General features: G+C 35.6%; 1 protein-coding gene across 2 annotated transcripts in view; it reads left to right on the top strand.

Moving 5' to 3' along the window:
* LOC122346370 (cadherin-22-like) overlaps window positions 1–3,857 on the top strand; it is a 177,237-nt gene extending 173,380 nt beyond the window's left edge. For both annotated transcript variants that reach the window (XM_043240956.1, XM_043240955.1), the window contains one exon: window positions 1,834–3,857. In XM_043240956.1, the coding sequence (XP_043096891.1) occupies window positions 1,834–2,345 (512 nt within the window). In that variant the 3' untranslated portion in view covers window positions 2,346–3,857. The remainder of the gene's footprint in view (window positions 1–1,833) is intronic.
* Window positions 3,858–20,432: the final 16,575 nt, after the last annotated feature.

Raw genomic sequence — 20,432 nt, 5'->3', positions numbered from 1 at the left:
GGCAAAGCTTTGTGAACGTCTCATTTATTTGTAATCCTTTCTGCACTTCTCCTCTCAATCGCATATTGTTAGCGGGTGAAGACAATGGGATGGCAGATATATCGCTTAATAACCGCTCATGAATAATGCAAGCGGGTCGAGTGCAGTTAGCTCCGCCTTAAAATGATACTGACCAATCCTGGCTTGGCAGCTGTTGCTTGCGCGTATGAACATCAGAGAAGTTTGTGCTCTTTCCAATGGATTTGCACAGAAAAGAATAATACGCAGCGAGTTTATTTTTCCATCGGCTGGATGGACCAAAAACGGAGCTCGGCAATGGGTCGGTTCTAACAGAAACCGCAGTGAGATTATTTTGTCGAGCAGCGTTCTGATGATGAAGTAGTGAAATGCAACAGAAAGGACAAGTCTCTCATTAAAATGAAGATGCGGTTTGTTATAAGCTCCCTCGCTGCACGGCGTTGCCAGGTTGGGTTTGTTAATATCCTCCTCGTGTCGTGGGGGTGATCCGCTGAGAAAAAGTCGACTTCTGCTGTACAAGAAACGGCTCGCTTGTTTACTGAGGAGTCAATTTGAGGTTAATGGATTTTCCTTTTCCTATTTGAGACAATTTAGTTTTCTAATAAGTAATTTTCCTGGAAACTCTGATGCTTGACACCTACGTAAGCTTTGCATATTTTAAACAAACTGTATTAATTTGTCATAATTCTTCATGAAAAGTGTTGTTGAGGCATATGTTAACAAAGCTCCCCTTTAACATCACTTTTTTTCCCCCCTGAGATTAAAAGGTTAATGTAGTTTACTTTCCTCACGGCTGTGGTCTCCGTTTGCATTGTGAAGTTTTTAAAGTCCCAAAATTTCTTGTTTAAGTGATTTTTAAAGAAGCCTCTTCTGCTCGCCAAGACTCTATTTGAACAAAAATACAGTAAAAATATGAAATAATATTCAAAACAGCTGTTTTGCATGTGAATATCCGTTAAAATGTCCTTCGGAAATCATTCTAATATGCTGTTTTGCTGCTCAAGAGATATTTCTGATCATTATCAATGTCCAAAAATGTTCATATGCGTGTGAAATATTTTATTCATGGTTCTTTGATGAATCGAAAGTTCAAAAGAGCAGAATTGATGTTGGTTTTATATATATATATATATATATACTATATATATATATATATATATATATATATATATATATATATATATATATATATATATATGCATATTAATGTTTTAATGTTTTAATGTAATGTAGTAATGTAATGTTTTAATGCCAAAAAAAAAAATATATATATATATATATATATATATATATATATATATATATATATATATTTTTTTTTTTTTTTTTTTTTGGCATTAAAACATTACTATTGGATTTTACTAAAGCCACGGACAGTTATTTTTGCATCTTTCTTTACTAAATATGCATTTATAGAAGTTTTCCTTTCAGATGCTAAATTTTACGGGAGGAGATTATTAAAATTACTGGTATTCGCTCCATTATTTCATGCCCAAACAAGCATCTCTCAAACCAGCTGCTAATTTGTGTCGTTCTCGGTAGACTGCGCTGGTCAATGTGGAACTGATCTGGATGCATCTGCTTTCTTTAAAGCGCGCATCGCTTTTATTGAATCGCGCCCTAACGCTAGCAAATACGTCCAAATCTTTCCTCATTACTTCACTGTGTCTTAAAGTTCACCATGTCTTTGAAGGTCACTTGCGATAAAACCACGCGATGAACTTTTCCGTTTCGAAAGATCATAACATGATGTCTATTCCAACCTCAGGCCTGTCGAATAAAGCTGTCTCGCTTGTCTCTCGTTTGTCCCTTTAGTCCTGGTGCTGCTGATCCTGACCCTCAAGCGCCACAGGAAGGGCCAGCGCATGTCGGAGGACGAGGAGGACATGCGCGACAACGTCATCAAATACAACGACGAGGGCGGCGGCGAGCAGGACACCCAGGCGTACGACATGAGCGCCCTGCGCAGCCTCTACGACTTCCCCGAGGTCAAAAGCTCCGACTCGGGCCCCGAGCTGCGCCCGGTCCCGCAGTGGATCCAGAACAGAGTGGTCGGAGACGGGGGCCCGGCCGATTTCACCGTTTTCAAAGGCTACATACGAAAGAAAGTGGAGCAGGCGGACGCGGATTTATCGGTGCCGCCGTACGACTCGTTCCAGACTTACGCTTTCGAGGGCAGCAGCTCGCCCGCTCTCTCGCTAAGCTCTATTCGTACGCTGTCCACCACCTCGGAGCAGGACTTCTCGTACCTCAGCGACTGGGGGCCGCGCTTCAGGCAGCTGGCCGGATATTACGCCCCGGCCCAAGCCGAGGAAGAAGGCTCCTAGCACCATCCTCCGACCAACATCGCGTTCCCGGAGTCGTTTTCTTTTTTTTTTCCTCCCTGCAGTTCCGCATCGACGTTTTTCGGATCCCAGTCAGTCCGGAGGGTTTTAATGTCACCCGTTGCTCTTTGTAAAGCGACTTCTCCTCTTGTAGAAAAGTTCAGATATCGAAGGAGAAAAGCGCCGGGCCCCCGGTGCTGGGCAAACCTCCAACATCATCTCACCTGTCAGCGAGAGCAAGAGGAAGCATATGCACCACGAAAAACGTTTTTTTTGTGATTTCTTTGCCCATCTGTGGAGACAAACGACTTTTCGAGTCAATCGGACGGATACGGCGAAAAGACTTTTTAAGTACCACTTTAAAAAAAACCAAAAGAAGAAGAAAAAAAACAATTTAAATATGTATTTATTTAAAGAAAAACGAACAAAAAAGGAAAACAATATTTATGTATTTATTGCTTTCTATTTATTTATTTATTCATCCCTGGCAATGGACTGAAATACGCTATGGGACGGTTTTCTGAGGAATTTGTCAGGGTGACGGACGAGGACTGAGGACTGAATAACAAAAAAACAGACAAACAAAAAAAATCGGGGTGGGATCGCTGGGAGGAGTTTGCAAACTATCAGTGACGGTGAAATATTTGTATTTATTTTTTAGAAACTTTTTGTAAAATACGACGCGATTCTGCTGGAGAAAAGTAACGGCTGTTGAGGTGAATCTCGCAGAAACCCTTCCAGGTCACGCGTCACCCCCGATTCAAGAGGATAAAATAAGAAATGATATTTTGCACGAAGAAGATGAAGTCTGTTTTGATCGTGTTTATGACAATCGAGTATTTTTTGCCCAAAGTTACTGTAATGCTGCTTTTTGTATTGATTGTTCCGGACTCTATAATAGTTGAATATTGGTCAATTGCTGTCGTTTGTATTACATTAATGAGAATTTGGGGGAAAAGTGCTTAATTATCATAAAAATACTGCAACAGTAGGCTTCATTTACTTTGTGCAAAATATATTTGCTTTGTTCTTCGGGTTTTGGAGTGAAATGTGATTCTTCGACAGGTTTAGTGAGCGTTGGTTTCGTCTTGTCATACATTTTGTGCGTTGTGTTGCTTTTCAACTAATTATCCAGATCACTTGTTGTGGATGTTGTGCTCGGCATTAAATGGGTTTTCAAGGGAAGTTCGGAAAGACAAGACAACATGGCACAATGCACAACAAGAAACAAACGAGACCATCCGACAGGTTTTTATCCATTGTTTTTTAGATATCCCTGATATACATGTTCATTGATGATTTGTGCGTGTGCCGAGATGTTTCCGGGTTGCTTTCCTTTAAGTGATTTGATTGGTTTGGATCATTCTGTGTTGGGCTGAAGATGATGAACCTGAGACGGGGTGCAGAGGTCATGTTCGTCCCTGAACCAGCGCCCTTAAATGTCCACCCAAAATGCAGATGTATGGCTAAAAATACAATTGAATTCATCAATAAATATTTACGATTTTTCAAGAATTTTCTTTGATGACTTTTTGGGACGCAAAAGAGTGTGAGCTGGATTATAGAAGTAAAAAAAAAATATATATATATATATATATATATATATATATATATATATATATATTACAGCAATTCTTCTTGTTGTTTTTCCCCATTTAGTTCCAAATTCTCATTTTCATGTCTGTCTAGCAACTTTTTTTTTTATATATATATATATATATATATATATATATATATATATATATTTTTTTTTTTTTTTGTAATTCTTACTGTTCTTAGTGGTGATTCTTATAATATACTATAATAAATGTATTTTATATATATATTTATATATATATATATATATATATATATATATATATATATATATATATTCAACATAAATCTGTTATGTATACATAGCAATTGATTTATTATTGTTATTTTATTTATTTTTTGCTTTACGATGATAAAAATTCAGGAGGAAATGCAATGGAAATTTGCTTGATGTACACACCCTTGATGCATATAAGATGAAGATTTGGAGAAATGCATTTCGACGGCACCCATTCACTGAAGAGCATCCATTGCTGAGCTCAGTGAATGGGTGCCGTCATAATGCGAATCCAAAAAGCTGATGAAAACACAAGTAATCCAAACCACTCCAGTCCATCAGTTAACACCAGTAATAGATATATCATTTGGATATTTCCGAATCAAATTGCTGTCCATAATAACGCTTCATCCAGTGGTTTGAATAAGTAGAGAAATCTGCACAGATCAAGACAGCTCTAGACATATATGTGGCTGGATTTTTCCACTGGAGGATGAGTTATTATGGATTGCGTGCGTGTGTTTATCAGCTGTTTGGACTCTCATTCTGACGGCACCCATTCAATGCTGCATTTCTCCAATCCGGATGAAGAAACGTACTCGTTTACATCTCGTACGGCCCGGGGGGGTGAGCGCATATTCAGCGAGTTTATGGCTTCGATCTACGGCTTTTTCATCATTCTGTCACGCTTTTTTTTTTTTGCCCCGGATGAGGTTTAGTGAGGTTCTGCGAGGAAGTGCCGCTCTAAAGCGACGGCGATGCTGAACACAGAGACGTTGCTTTAACACACAATGCAGCAGCAGATGTTCTCATTTTACCGGAGCTTGTTTTTTTTTCGCTTTCAGCGTTTGATGGATGAGCTCTTATGGCAGCGTGTAAACCTCCACACGTCGGCGGCCACCCAGAGCAAGTCTAGACAGACGTTTCAAAAACACAGAATCAAAATAGTTCGAACGCGGAGAGGAAAGACATCAAAACAGCCCGCAATTATAGGAAAAGCGCGAGGCTAATGCGGGCCGAAGATGGAATCGTACCGTAGATGATTCATCCAATCTGCTCATGTTTTATTAAAAGGTAACAGGGAAATGACAGAATGGAATTACGTGTTCTTTGACCCTGATCTTCATTGACAGTCGTCCACGCGGGATCATTACGCCGTTAAAGGAATGCCGAAGCCCCACAGCCATAATGAAAACCTCATCAAGCAAATGTCACGGAGAGGCAGAGGCTGACTAATGCAATGACAGACGCGCAAAAGAACAAGAGCGTGTATCGCTCCGAGGCAACGTGTGTGTGTGAGTGCGAGTGTGTTTGTTCAAGTTTTGTCCTCGTTTTTAATTTAAAGCGCACAGAATCGTTATTCTGTCGACATTCACCGGGAAACATTGTAAGCATCACTCTCTGAATTAATGCATTCTTCGTGTTCATCCAGTTGTCAATATTGAAAGAATCGTTATTGCTTATAGTTATTTAAATATTAGTTATGCAGTGTTACTTGTTATCATACTGTTTATTCATATTTAATTTTTCAATCATTGTAGAATTTTATGTATTTCGGCCTATTTGTTTTACACACACACACACACACACGTATGTATGTATTTATGTATGTACATGTATACTTTTTTTTAAATATGCATTTCAAATATGAACTTTTTCACTTTTAGTAATTGTAGCACATAAACTAATTTTATTTCAAGGTTTGCGTTGTAAGTTATTATTATTTTATATTATTTATATTACTTTTATTTTAATTTAAAACAATTTTTAAGTGTATGTTTGTCCACATAATATTAGTATTTCTAAAATATATATTTTTAAATATTCTAAATGAATTTTGATTTCAATACAATCATTTATAACTACCGTATATTAATTTGTCAATGCTGAAACTGTCATTAAATGGGGCATTAAGATAATGTATTAATATTTCATAGTATTAATAGTATTACTTAATATTTGTAATTGTTTGTGTTTTGTATTTTCAATTTTCACTTTCGCGTTTTGAATTTTGTTTTTTAGTAATGTTGACATTTAAATTATAATTTGTCATTAAATTAAACATTTTTCTTTTTCATTTTTTCAGTGTTAGCCATTTCAATACTTAAAATTATTTTATTTCAGTTAGTTGCTAGAGTAAATTTTATATTATTTTTTATCTATTATTTTTTATTTTATTTTAATAAAATTGTATTTTTATTTTATTATTTCCAACTTTTTTTTTTTAATTTTGCTACAAATATTTACATTTGATATCATTAAAAATGTGTTTAAATGAGTGCAAGCGTATTCTGAATACATTTCCGGTTAACTATACCAACACTTATATGAATGTAAGTGTGTATCGTACGTATCTGTCACGTATATCCACTAGGTAGGGGTTGAGACGATCGGCGTCACTCCCGCGGTGCGACTCTCCGTGATAAAATCAAGCAGAATGATTTCTATAATTGATCGTGCATCGAGACACAAATCGAATCTATCTACAAATATTGATGTTAACGTGGCGTGGCGACAGAGCAGAACGCCGTTCCGTGAAAACGGAGCCTGAATGATTGTCTGCGGAACAAACACGGTTATCAGTGTTTCAGATCGAGAAAGTCAACATGATCTGGAGGAGAAACCAGGCTTCCGTGTTCATCCTTCGTGAGAGGAATGAGCGGCGTTTGTTTGCCCCATCACGATTTGTTTGCGAACAATTATCAACTTTGACATCCGCCGCGTGGCTCCCGTCTGCGCGGACGCTCGGTGTGTGTCTGAATAAGAAACTCACACACTCGTATCGGTCGTTATCGCTCACCCGTGATGCAATAAGCCTTGTGATGGGAGTCTGGAGTGTGACTGGGCGAGCCGCGCTTGAAGAGTCGTTTTTGGTCAATTTAGCCAAAAAATAGAGGTTTGTGACCGTTATACAGTTCGTACGGTTTGTTCAGCACAACCTGAATTAGTTGAATCGCCCTGATGTCGTTGTAAATGACATAATTTGCATGCATTTTATGCAAAATGCCGTTCTATTAATGCACGTTTATGTTTTTGCCGGCACCGCTGACGTATATTCAGCATCTAAACGTGCGAGACTGATGCATTCAAAATCGAGGCATTACTTTTATTATTACTTGCAATTTTTATTTTAAAAAGAGTGGTTTTGCATTAAATAGCGAGTGAAAAGGTTGTTTTGTATTTCAAAATGCTGTATTCTCCGCATATTGGTTCATAACAGAATTTCATAAATAATTACAATTACAATTTAGTTGTTTTCCACTTTTTTTTTTTCGTTTATTCCTGTCGTTGATCCAGTCTTCGTCGTCACGTGATCCTTGAGAAATGCTCTGATGATCATCAATGTTAAAAACACTTTTTTCCCCGGTTTATTGAGCAGCTTTGGCTTCGGAACCTGCTCTGTAATCACGGTCTTGAGCGACTTATTGTTTTAATGTCTCTCTCCAGTCATCTTTTTGGTAACTCTAGACACGCTGTTAGTCGGTTCACGAGGTGAAGTCGCGCTGGTCAGCATTCGGCGACGGCTCAACAATGCTCTGGACATTTCCAGCACTAATTAACTGTGGCCACATCCACTTTGCAGTTAGATGAAAGAACACAGCAGCCAATTTACACCCTTTACACCCGGAGTGCAGGCGTCGTGCACACTAATAAGGGCACAGCGTCTCGGTTAATGGGTTGTGTTTGGCGCTTTGACTCATGTTTGGGTTTAATGCGGGACCAATGTTACGGGAACGTTTGGGGTTCAGTATGAGTTCAGGGCCTACGGGCAGATCACGGCCGGCCTGACAGTCACAGCTCGTCTCACGTCGCTTGAATATTTCATTTTATTACACTTAATGTGTTACAAGTGACAGATTCTTTTTTGAAGGCGTGAAATGAACTTATTTTGCCTGTCTGCTGGATTTGACGTCGTGACTCTGGACTAGTGAGGGGTTGAATTTGAGCCAGTGTACTCGTATCAGTCTTTTTTACTCGCGTCTAAAGATACGGCAGTGCTGTGAGGGTTGAATGGGCTGTGTGTGTGTGTGTGTGTGTGTGTGTGTGTGTGTGTGTGTGTGTGTGTGTGTGTGTGTGTGTGTGTGTGTGTGTGTGTGTGTGTGTGTGTGTGTGTGTGTGTGTGTGTGTAAAATGAAAAAATGAATATTAACTAAAATAAAATATATAAAATAGACATATATCAGATTTCTTATTTAAATCCGAAGCACTAAGATAATTTGAATTAAATAATCTAATATATATATATATATATATATATATATATATATATATATATATATATATATATATATATATATATATATACACATATACATATAGTATTTATAAATAAATACTATATGTCAAATAATGAATCATGATGAACAAAAACTGGATGTGATCATATAATTGTATATATATATATATATATATATATATATATATATATATATATATATATATATATATATATATATATATATATATATATACACACATTTTTTATTTTAATTTTAAGGGTGGCATTTCACATCAGCTTTTTGCATTTACGTTGTATTAATATTTTTATAGCATTCATAGCATTAAATTATATTTGCAATAGTTCATGTTTTTATATTTTTTTATTTATTGATTTTTTTATTTTATTTAGTTCATTAATGTGTAGCTCATTTAAAAAAATACTTTTCTTCTATCATCTACTTTTGATATTTTGTTTATATACATATATCTGTTTGATTTACATATATATATATATATATATATATATATATATATATATATATATATATATATTCATTTTAATTTAATTTAATAAAAAAACAACTAAAAACTAATTTATGAAAAAATATATATATATATATATATATATATATATATATATATATATATATATATATATATATATATATATATATATATATATTAAGTTACAGTAGAAAATATTAAAATAGAAATATTTTCAAACCATAAATGTATCACAGTGACACTAAAATAACAAAGATTTTTAATTCCGTGTTGATGCGGTGACTAACGGATGTCATTCTCCAGGTATTACAGTCTCGTTCAGTGAGAATGACGGCGGGATAATGATGTGATTCAGGAAGTAGAGCAGTCTGCTGTAAGTATGATCTGCAATGGAAATGCGTTCGGTGTACATCTGCATCCCTGCTGCGCGTGTGTAAAGTGTGTTATTCACATCACGCTGGGAGCATTTCATAGCTCATCGTGTTTGCCGATGCAAGAGACATAAAAATCCGAACGTTCAGCCGCTCGGTTCCTGGAATTCAGCGAGGAACGGGTTCACCGTGAGGGACCGGATCTAAACGCATCTGTTTACCGCAGCATCAGAAGCAGCTTTCATAAAGTCAGAACAAAAAAGAGGCGCTGCGCACGCTTCCCTGTTCCTGAGAGCGGGGCCACACCAGAGAAACACACAGCAGCACACGTCTGAGTTCAGATATTTCTGGCCCAAAGAGGATTTTCAATCATGCAGATTTGATTTCATCCATTAGGGATTGATTGGACGGACAAAAAAGTGTCTGTGTGACATGATTAGAGGAGAGATGCTGAAAAAGGCCGCATTCAAACGGTCAAACTGTGAAACATTTTTAGTTTAAAAGAACCGCTTTCTGTTCGATCATTTTTTTAATGTCATTTATTTTCAGCATCGTTGCTCCAGTCCTTCACAAATCCTAATAACGTCGATTTCTGCGGCTCGAGAAACACTTCTGATTATTATCAGTGCGTAACGTTTTTTGTGGAAACCGCGCCGCCTTTCATTTTTTGGGATTCGCAGATGCACAGAAAGTTTATCGCCGCCACTTTTGATGATTGTAACGCAGCCTTTCCTGATAAAAGATTCATTTTTTACTCAAGTGTAGAAATGTAAACATCTCAAGATGCAAATCTGCATAAACGTTGAGCTGAAACACATTTATATTTGCATCAAATTCAGATCCAAATGATGCATATATATATATATATATATATATATATGTGTGTATTTTGTTGCGAGCAGCTGTCAGTTGCGGTGTTAATAGTGATGTAAATGTCTCATAACACACACGCTGATATGAGCCGCTGTGCACACACACCTGTTGTTCTGACAGTTTACCCACAATGACCCACTCTCGGTGTAATCTGCTTTCTAAATGTTTACTGACACTCGTGCAAAGCCTGCTGGGAGCTTCACGCGTCGTCTGCCCATTGGCCGAGAACCTGGTGGTGCGCTAGACACGGGTAAGTGATGGCAAAAGACTTTTTATTTTGAATTCATTTGTATGTAATAAGTATAGATTTGATCAATACATATTTTAATTAATGAAATGTGCATATTTATTATACATATATTATTTATTTTCTTATTTCATATTTTTTTAAATACAATATGTAAACATTATTTACATATATATATATATATATATGCTTTCATAAATATTAAAATATAAATATTTTTACCTACAAATAATTATATATATATATATATATATATATATATATATATATATATATATAATTGATTATGCATAAAAATGTATAAAAAGCTATATCAGAAATGTTATGTATACATATAATATAATTATGCAATATGAAATAAACTAAAAATTATTAAATTGCATAATGAAAGTAAAATAATACATTATATTGATAAATATTATTAAACATTTATTTTTTAATTTTACACACACACACACACACACATATATATATATATATATATATATATATATATATATATATATATATATATATATTATTCATTTACTCTAATTTTAATAAATGTATAACAAATAGAATGAATATCAAATATTGCATATTACAAAATATTCTAAAAATGCAATATGTATATTCTCAACTCAACTCAAGTGATGATATTTAATTGAATTGAATTGAATTGAATTGAATTGAATTTAATTTAAAAAATGAAAAAGCTTAGGACAGCTAGTATATGTAGACATCGAGCAGCACGCTGGCAAACGTATCTATTTCTAAGCAAACTCTTCTCACAGACTCGGGTCAGCACTGAAGGTGTCAGTCGACGATGGACGTAGTTTGATGACGGCAGAAGCAGAAAGTGTCCAGCCAGCACTCTGAAATTCAGGTTCCCATCCACAACGAAACGCCCTCAAGATTTATTGTCAAATTAATGGAATTCCCGGCGCTCCGAAGCCCGGTGGGTGGACGGATGCGAGCACATCTGCGGCTGGAAGCGCCGACGCTGCAAAATCATCAAACTAAATGTTTCATCGGCGACAGAGACACGTGCTCATTTGTTCAGAGAGAAACCCGCATCCATACAGACTTGTAGCATCGCATCTGAGAAATATCACAGTAGGAGATGTTGGGTAAAGTCTAATTTTAGCATCATTGATATCGTAGTTAATTATATAATTATATCAGTGATCATAGTTATTGATAATATTTTATGTTTATATTTTATTTATATTTTTTAGTGTTGAATTTTGTATATTTTGTAGTTTTTATCAGGTTTCAGTTTATTTAGTGTAGTTTATTTTAGTGCTCTAACTTTGCATGCAAACTATATTTATAATTAATATCTGTATTAAAATATTTAAAAACTTGAAAAAAAAAGTTTTGCATTTATTTTAGTATTTAATTACATTTATTTACAGCTGTGTTCAAATTAAATATTTATTTAATTATTTATATTTAAAATAAACACAGCCTTTAAGTTGGATTATTTTAATACAATTCTAATATATTATTTCAGTTTTATTTATTAATGAATGGCTATTTAGTCCCCTTTCTGGCCTCCGACGTGGTCCTGAATAGTAATGTTTGCTGTAAATGCGAGATGTCTGGCTTTTCTCAGCTCGCTCTGAATGCATTCGATCCAAATGCATCGCCAATTGAAACGAGCCCTGACTCGAGCTCTCTCTGAATGAAGAGGTTTATGTGAAGCAGACATCGACTCGCGCTCGTCTTCATCAGGAATTCCAGTCACTCTTGAACAATGAGAGAGCGGAGCGGCATAATTCAGCCAAACTCATGTGTTCTTGAATTGAAGTCAATCCTCCGTAATCCAGCTCATCTGCACTCAAAGGCAGAGACCGTATGCGAGACCAATACCTGCAAACACGGCCTACACTTGTCTTTTTTAATTAAAATAAATCAGTACGATGGCTTTTTCTGATGTATAGATGCAAACGTGATCTCATCAGTCTTCAGAGTAGACACATTTTAACTGTGCTGTGGAGCTGGACACTTGACAGTATTTAGGTGCTTCTTTACGTATGCATTACGTATTATTTATACATATTGTAATGCATTTTGAATTAGCTTTTATTTTTTAAATATTTACATTTTAATTTCAAATGTAAAAATATTTGTATTATTATTTTTCAATATTTTTATTTTGGTTTTTATAATATTTGACTTTTTCAGTGAATTTTCCTATGCAATTTTGTGTTTTTATTTTTGTTTAGTTAAGCATTGAATCTAATCACAGAATTGAAAAAAACTGTTTGAATTGAATTTTTCAATTACACACACATACATATATACATATATATATATATATATACAAACCATTTTTAAATTAATTAATTTATTGTTTGTTTGTTTGTTTTCACTATATCAAAGTATGAAAGCTTACATACAAAAAACAAAAAAAACCATAAATAAATAAAACATAATATATTTGTGACCTTTTATAATGTCATTTCTGGTTGTTTATACAGTATAATTAATTAATTAATTTATATATATATATATATATAAATTATATATATATATATATATATATATATATATATATATATATATATATATATATATATATAATTAATTAATTAATTAATTAACTTTTGAACTTTACCTTAAAAGCTTTTTTCCGCCACATGGAAAAAAAAAAATTAAAAATTGTGACTTTTTATCTCAAACAACTTTAAAATAAAACAAAAAAAACATTCAGTTTAGGCAAAATTAATTCTGTTAATAGAAGATGTAAATACACAATACAGAGGGGAAAAGTGAAAATTGTGAGAAAAAATTGCAGTTATTTTTTTATTACCTCTAAAGTGGGTTTCCATAGTTAACAATAACAATAAAGATCCGCTCGAAATGTTAGTATGCATTCTGCAAGCTTGCTATCATTATATCCTCCGTATCCTTATTTCTCGATGTCTGTAGAGTGACTTATAGAGATGTGGCGTTATATATCTGTGGCTGTACGGCAGAAGGGCTCCGAGAGCCTGTATGTGTGACAAAGTGTTTTGTTCACACTTACTTCCCTTTCACCCCTGGCATTTGTCAAGAGGAGTGACGGCATGAAGACGAGCCCCTCATGCATTATTGAAGAGCGGGCTGTCACACGCAGCCTCTCTTTCATTATCCGAGCAGGTGTCTTCTCCAAGCGCTGGACGGCCGCGCCGGTCTCGTAAACTGACTCGTGTGGATTTTCCTCGGAGAGAGACGAGACACGCGTGGGTCAATCGTGTTTTGATATTGATATCGACTAATATCATCCATCTGACTGCACTGACGCTATCGGATGAGAACAAAAATTATGGCACGGTCGTCTTCTGCGGAGCTGAATCGCATTTGTTTCATAATTGATGCATTTTTCGACATCGACGCCATCGTCATCGAACTGAACTTAATCAAAAATGAAGTGAACTGAGCCGAATAATGACGCTGAGCTGCTCGACAGCAGTTTCCGTTTGTCTCGTTTCTATTTTCCTGTAATCGTGGTGATTATAACCTCGTTTGATAGATTTCACCTCCTGCGATTTTAAGCTTTTATTGAAATGAACAATTTCGGTTTCATTAACCTTGTTGATTACTTTACATTTACTTTAGTTGATAGAGCAAATGCGTTTCATTTGGACGAAAACCGACCAAAAATTCTAACAAAAATGTATTTTTAAATATTTTTAAAATATTTAATCATTTTTAGTTACTGATTTGTTTTGATGTGTTCAAGTTAAAGTAATTGATGTGTGACCCTGGGCCAAAAAAAAATAAATAAAAAAATTGTAAAAAGATGAGATTCAACTGTTTGAAAATCTAATATCTGAGGGTGAAAAAATAAATAAAATAAAATAAAATAAAATAAAATAAAATAAAATAAAATAAAATAAAATAAAATAAATATATAATAATAATAATAATAATAATAATAATAATAATAATAATAATAATAATAATAATAATAAATAAGTAAATAAATAAATTATTTATTTAACTGCTCAATAAAAATATTAAGAAAATCTGCTATGTAAAGTTGTCCAAAAGAAGTTCTTAACAATTCGTATTACTAATGGAAAATTACGTTTTGATACATTTATAATAATAAATTTACTAAATATCTAAATATAAAAGAACAACTTATAAGTTTGACCCATGCAATGAACTGTTGGCTACTGCTACAAATATACCTGTGCTACTTAAGACAAATAAAATCATTCATTTTTTCAACTTCATGATATCTCATTTGGGAAACCTGCGATAGCCTAAATGATGTCACTTCCTTCCTGTGGGATGCTGTCTCGTGTTAGTTAGAGCAGTCAGCACTTTCCGAGGAAATCGCCCTACAGATGTCTTACTTATGGATGAACGTATTATATAACACCGAGCCAGGTTTAGATATTGTGCTTTTGTTCGCCATTTTTTTCTGTCCTAAAATTCCTTTTGCCACGAAGGACCAATCGTCGCCGACGCCGTCCTCCGAGGCGAACCGTACAAGATAATATTCAGCCTCTGAAAAGCCCGGACACTAAGCAGAGCAGTGTCTCAAAGTCATTTCCATCTCAATGACGCACATCTCAACATCCCTCGAACAGAGACGGAACAAATAACCCAATAATTAGACGCGATTCCGCGTCGAGGACCCCGTATTAGCATGATAATGAGAAAGTAATTAGTCATACCTCCAAGAGAGACAGAATCGACCAGCTTCGCAAAGTCAGCTATATTGTCATATCACTTTTCCGACCGTTCTGATTGAAAGAATTGTCATGTCGTAAAACTCATCGGAGCCTTTGTGGCAGTCGCCAAATGAAATAACGTGCGCCGCAAGCTGGGTATTTGGACGGGCAGAATTACGGGGCGAGGGGAGTAATTACATTTTATTGTTTCCCGCGTTCACCTCTGTTCTCCGCCCCGGCTCGTCACGCTCCTCGCCATCAGCCTCCCTCGGAGAACATCCTTTATTATGGCACCCTCCTCCCCCCCCGTACACTAAATTTGATCTCCTTTCATTATGCAAATCAATTTCATTTTGGGCGAAAAAGCAGGGAGTCGGTGAACAAAGACGGATGAAAAGGACGCCGAGGGGCGAAAATTGGAAGCAGGAATGGGGTCCTGGATGAATTTGTACGCTGTAAATCAAATCCTCTTCCTTGTCTTGTCAGTGTTATGTCAATTTTACGTTCCACGTGCATTTTTCAAGAGTTTGGAGGGGAGCCTTTTCCTCGGGAATGGAGCGGGGGCGTTTAAATACGTCAAAATTACAAAATATTTATGCAAAAAGGAGCCGAAGTGCACGAGAGCGAAAAATCTTTTTCAAATCCCAAATGCTGCTCCCGAGACGCCGGCTTCTTCCGTAGAGATGTAGCGTAAATAATGGCTCAAGCCAGGCTCAGGATCTTCATTTTCGTGGGGTAGGGGGTTGATTTATGCTCGATTTGACTTAACTTGCTGGCTGCCGGTAGTTTTGTGGCCGGTAGTTAGTGGCTGATTAAGGTGAAGTGAGACAGCACAGTAAAGGTCGCGTTAACCGCCGCTTTAACATCAAGTTAATAAAACCAGTGAACTCGTTCATTTAAAAGCTGAGGAAATGAACGGTTGAATACACTGGCTTACATTTGAAATTTTAGCTGCTGAGAGATAGTTACGTTTTGGCTCTTTGTCGCCACCTGGAATTACATCCGCTTGTGGAATTATCGATAGATATAAGCGTATTCACCATATATTGTCGTCTGACAAATCTGCCGTGTTTGTTCTGACCAACTGAGGAGGAAGGCATTACTAGAAGTGATGATTACATCCAACGATCGGTTAACTCATATTACATCAAACCCTGCAAATTATTATTGTTATACTTTACTCTCAAAGTTAACAAAATCACTGTTGCGTGACAATTTGTTTGGTTTTTATTAGCGTGTAGAGTTCAAATTCTGTACAGTCAAATTTCTAATCGTCATTTCATAATAACCCTTCGAACCGGTTGTAGGTCTTTTTTTTAATCCCGGGGCTGTCTGTAATCACAAGCACATTTAAAACTTTTATAAACCTTTCTAGATTTCGATGCATTTAATTATTCTAGATATTGTGAGAAAAGGTTATAAATGATCCCCCAGACGTGATGTAACGATGCAGTGGCATGCTCAAATTAGATAACATTATTATAATATAACATATTTATGTTATATTAATCTAAATATTTGTAGATAACATTAAAATACTTTTAAACTGGCGGCTCGTGTGCTCGCTTAAATGTTGCTTTTGCATAATTTTTCATCAGAAAAAAGTTACGGACTTCAGCTTTAAGTAATTGCATAGCTATATAGAGAGAGAGATTAAATGAAAACACATTATTAGATGTTACATATTACTATCAATATTAATAGTTCCTGTTATTTAATATTAATTGTGTTTATTTATTTATTTACAGCACGCACACACATAGATAGATGCATAATATATAGTTTTTATTGTTTGATATGAATATTATGATTTATATTATTTTATCTTGGAAAGTTTTTATATATTTTTTTATTTATTTACATTATATATAATATTTAGATAGTAGACATTGCTCTAAATAATAATTTAAAAAATGGAAGGTGTACACGTGTCATTTATTTATATGTCCGTTAGTAAAGTTTGGGTTTTATGAATTGATTATTTTATTTTTGTGCATTTATCAACCCCTGGTGACTGTTCAAAACAAAATGAATAAATAATAAAAGAGTGATCTGACACAATCCGAGCACCGCATGAAAAAAATAGGAGCATTACTGTAGTAATAATTCTCAAACATCACCACTTTGCCCTTGACCGGGTCACATTATCCCGGAGCTGCTCCTGAGGGAAAGCACACGCAATCAGTCTTCTGTAAGTCTCTCTGGATGAAAGTGTCCACTCAATACCACATGACCGCCACGTCACAATCAAGTCTAAAAAACACAGTAATCTGTATGATATTCTACATGGTGTCTCACTGGCATATACATTTATTTCCAGAGCGCCTGAAGTCAAGATCACTGCATTTTCCAATCAACTTAATTGAATTGTCGGTGGGCAGAGGAAGCCGAAATTATCGTGCAACTTACGGATTGATCAAAGCGAGCCTCCCTCCGAGCAGGGTCACGACCTCGCTCCACATGAGCCGCTGACTGACGCCGAGCTGTCTCAGCATGCCTGCTGATGCCAACAGCGCACACACGCGCACACACACACACACACACACACACACTCGCCACTGGCAAGGTTAGCATCCTCCTATGCCTCATGTCTTTGATTGAAAATAATGAGGATGTCACTTTGCACAGCGGCATGCACGAGAACCGAGAGTTTCATTACTCAGACAAATATTTTTTGGAATAAATGCTATTTACTATGAGTTTTGGACTGTTTCAGAAGCTTCCAGTTGCAACTTATTAAAATGCATGCATGAGTACAAGCAAGCTGCATTCATATATACACAATAAACTAAAATTAAACATAATGTATATATATATATATATATATATATATATATATATATATATTTGTGTGTGTGAGTGTGTGTGTGTGTGTGTGTGTGTGTATATATATATATATATATATAACATTGCACACACACATTACTGAAGACATGCACACTGTGAACACAGTGGGCATATCAGTATCATTGTATTATTACATTATTATTATGCATGATACATACGTGTGTGATAAATATTAAAAGGTTTACAGGATGCAACATTCACTTTACAAATTGCTTGCACGTAAATGTGTGTTGGTGGTATCTAGGGAAAGACAAGTGATTGATGCATTTTGTTGTTGGCTGTAATAATAAATATAGAGAAGAGAGAGACGGGGTACTAGAATGGCTTGATGATAACAGAGCTGATTTTGAAAGTGTTTTTTACACGACCATTGAGAGCGTTATAGACTTAAGAATCATCTCAACTTGTGGAAAATGGGCGTCCGATGACACCTTTAAGATGGGCACTAAGCCAAATCACATCCTGTATATTATCTATATTCTATATATCTGCTGTACTTTGTAAATATTTTTAAACAGCAAGATAAAACACTCTACACAAATAGTAATTCATGCTAGAACATGAACGTAACTTCCATGAATGCTAAACAAAATGATAGATAGATAGATAGATAGATAGATAGATAGATAGATAGATAGATAGACAGATTATGTATGATATATAATTATACCTTATTATATTTAAAGCTGGCAATAGTTTTAGAAACTTTCGGTTGATTAAAATGCATGCATGAGTGCAGTTGAGCTGCATTTACATTCAAGGCTTCGGTGTTATTCTTTATACTGTCAGCGCTGCCGTAACCTGTCCTTTTCTCAAGCCCAAAGTATTTTTATAAACAACCAAGTAGTGCGGAGGAGGCAGAGAGGAGACTCGGTCATATGTCAGGCCGGAAAACATGACAGCATCATTTATCTTTCTGTTGGTACCTCAGAAGACTCGCAAAGTTTCACCAGGGACATCTGATACCGTACAGTTCCTCTTTACAAAGCTAAAATAATCACACACGACCTTGTTTCAGTCCCTCAGAAATTGGCAGCGATTTAAGATCGCAGAGGTCGAACAGGAGCGCTTTGAGATTCAAACCGCAATATGTAGATCTATTTAAAGATGGCGAAAAGTAGCTAAATGAACGACGTAAGAAATCTGCTACAATGCTTGATGTAATTCACGTCTTATTAGATTTCATATCTGGCAGAAATGGGAAATTTTCTGAAAGAGATTTTCAGACGTTTTGGCCTTTTCCTCTCGAACAGTCATTGAAGTCTTGGAAGAAATCTCCGGTTTGTTACGTTTGTTTTTGTTGTTTTTTTTCTCCCATTTGGTGTTTGACGGATGAATTGGTCATTAAGAATTGTTGTTGTATGCTGTGGTCCACAAAAGCAATTAAGTCTGGCAGATTTGGAGTGTCGCGGGGGTGAATAAATAATAACGGAATCATCGTTTTCGCTGTTCCTTTGAAAAAGCTTTCAGCGTGACAGTAGCTCAGCGAAATAATGTAGAGCAGCGGCAAAGTGCTGCATCACTGTCTTCTACATACTGTACCACGCATGCAGCTTTGGAGACCAGACCTAATAGTATTTTTTTTTGGTTTTTTATTGCATCTTATTTTATTTTGTGCGTATATACTGTGTGTGTATATATATATATATATATATATATATATATATATATATATATATATATATATATATATATATATATATATATATATATATATATATATATATATATATATATATGTGTGTGTGTGTGTGTGTGTGTGTGTGTGTGTGTTTCTCGTTCATTGTTCCATGTCATTTATTTTATAGTTTATGATTTCCTTGATCTCCTTCTGATTGGTTCATTGATACACGTGTCATGTTCTCATTGGTTGTCTTAGTCATGTGTCTTGTTTCTCATTGGTTGGTTCTTGCAATGTGACCCTCATTGTTTGTTACAAATAACCTTCTTTGTCCAGCTTTGATGTTGACGTGACCTCTGACGTGACCTCTGTTGGAGAGAGTTCTTGTTCATGCCAAGTCAAGTCTGTTTCAAGTTAGTGAAGCCACTGTCAAGTCAAGCCAAGCCTGTGTGTATTAGCCTTTTTTGTTTATTATTATTATTACTATTATTTTTTAATGAAGCTAAACTCAGGTTCTCAGTAAGCTACAGCATTTGTTACACTCTTGGGAGTTGCTTTGACAAGGGCTTTATTCTTTCAACTCATTTCTTATTGAAATGTTGGACGTTTGGACGTGTGTGTGGGTGTCTATATAAATATATATAACTGAGACAGGTGAATCAAAGGTTAGCCGGCTCCTGTTAAATATTCCACGACTCTCTAACCAATATCCATCAAAATCCACATTGCGCAGAATCATCATTCATTTATCAACTTAAAGAGTGCAGGTTTGTCCTCCTGTGAGAAGCGCATCAGGCTAATATATCAGCTCCATTTTCAGCTAATGCCTGCGAGTCAATACTCTCCTCGGAAGACGCCAAGCGGTGAAAAGCGATGGTTATTACATGGATGCCCATTTAAAGTGCTATTGCTGTTGTACAGCAGGTGTTCTGCAGTTTTTT

This window comes from Puntigrus tetrazona, chromosome 6, assembly GCF_018831695.1.
Source record: "Puntigrus tetrazona isolate hp1 chromosome 6, ASM1883169v1, whole genome shotgun sequence".
NCBI lineage: Eukaryota > Metazoa > Chordata > Actinopteri > Cypriniformes > Cyprinidae > Puntigrus > Puntigrus tetrazona.
This window is presented reverse-complemented; position numbering and strand designations above follow the sequence as displayed.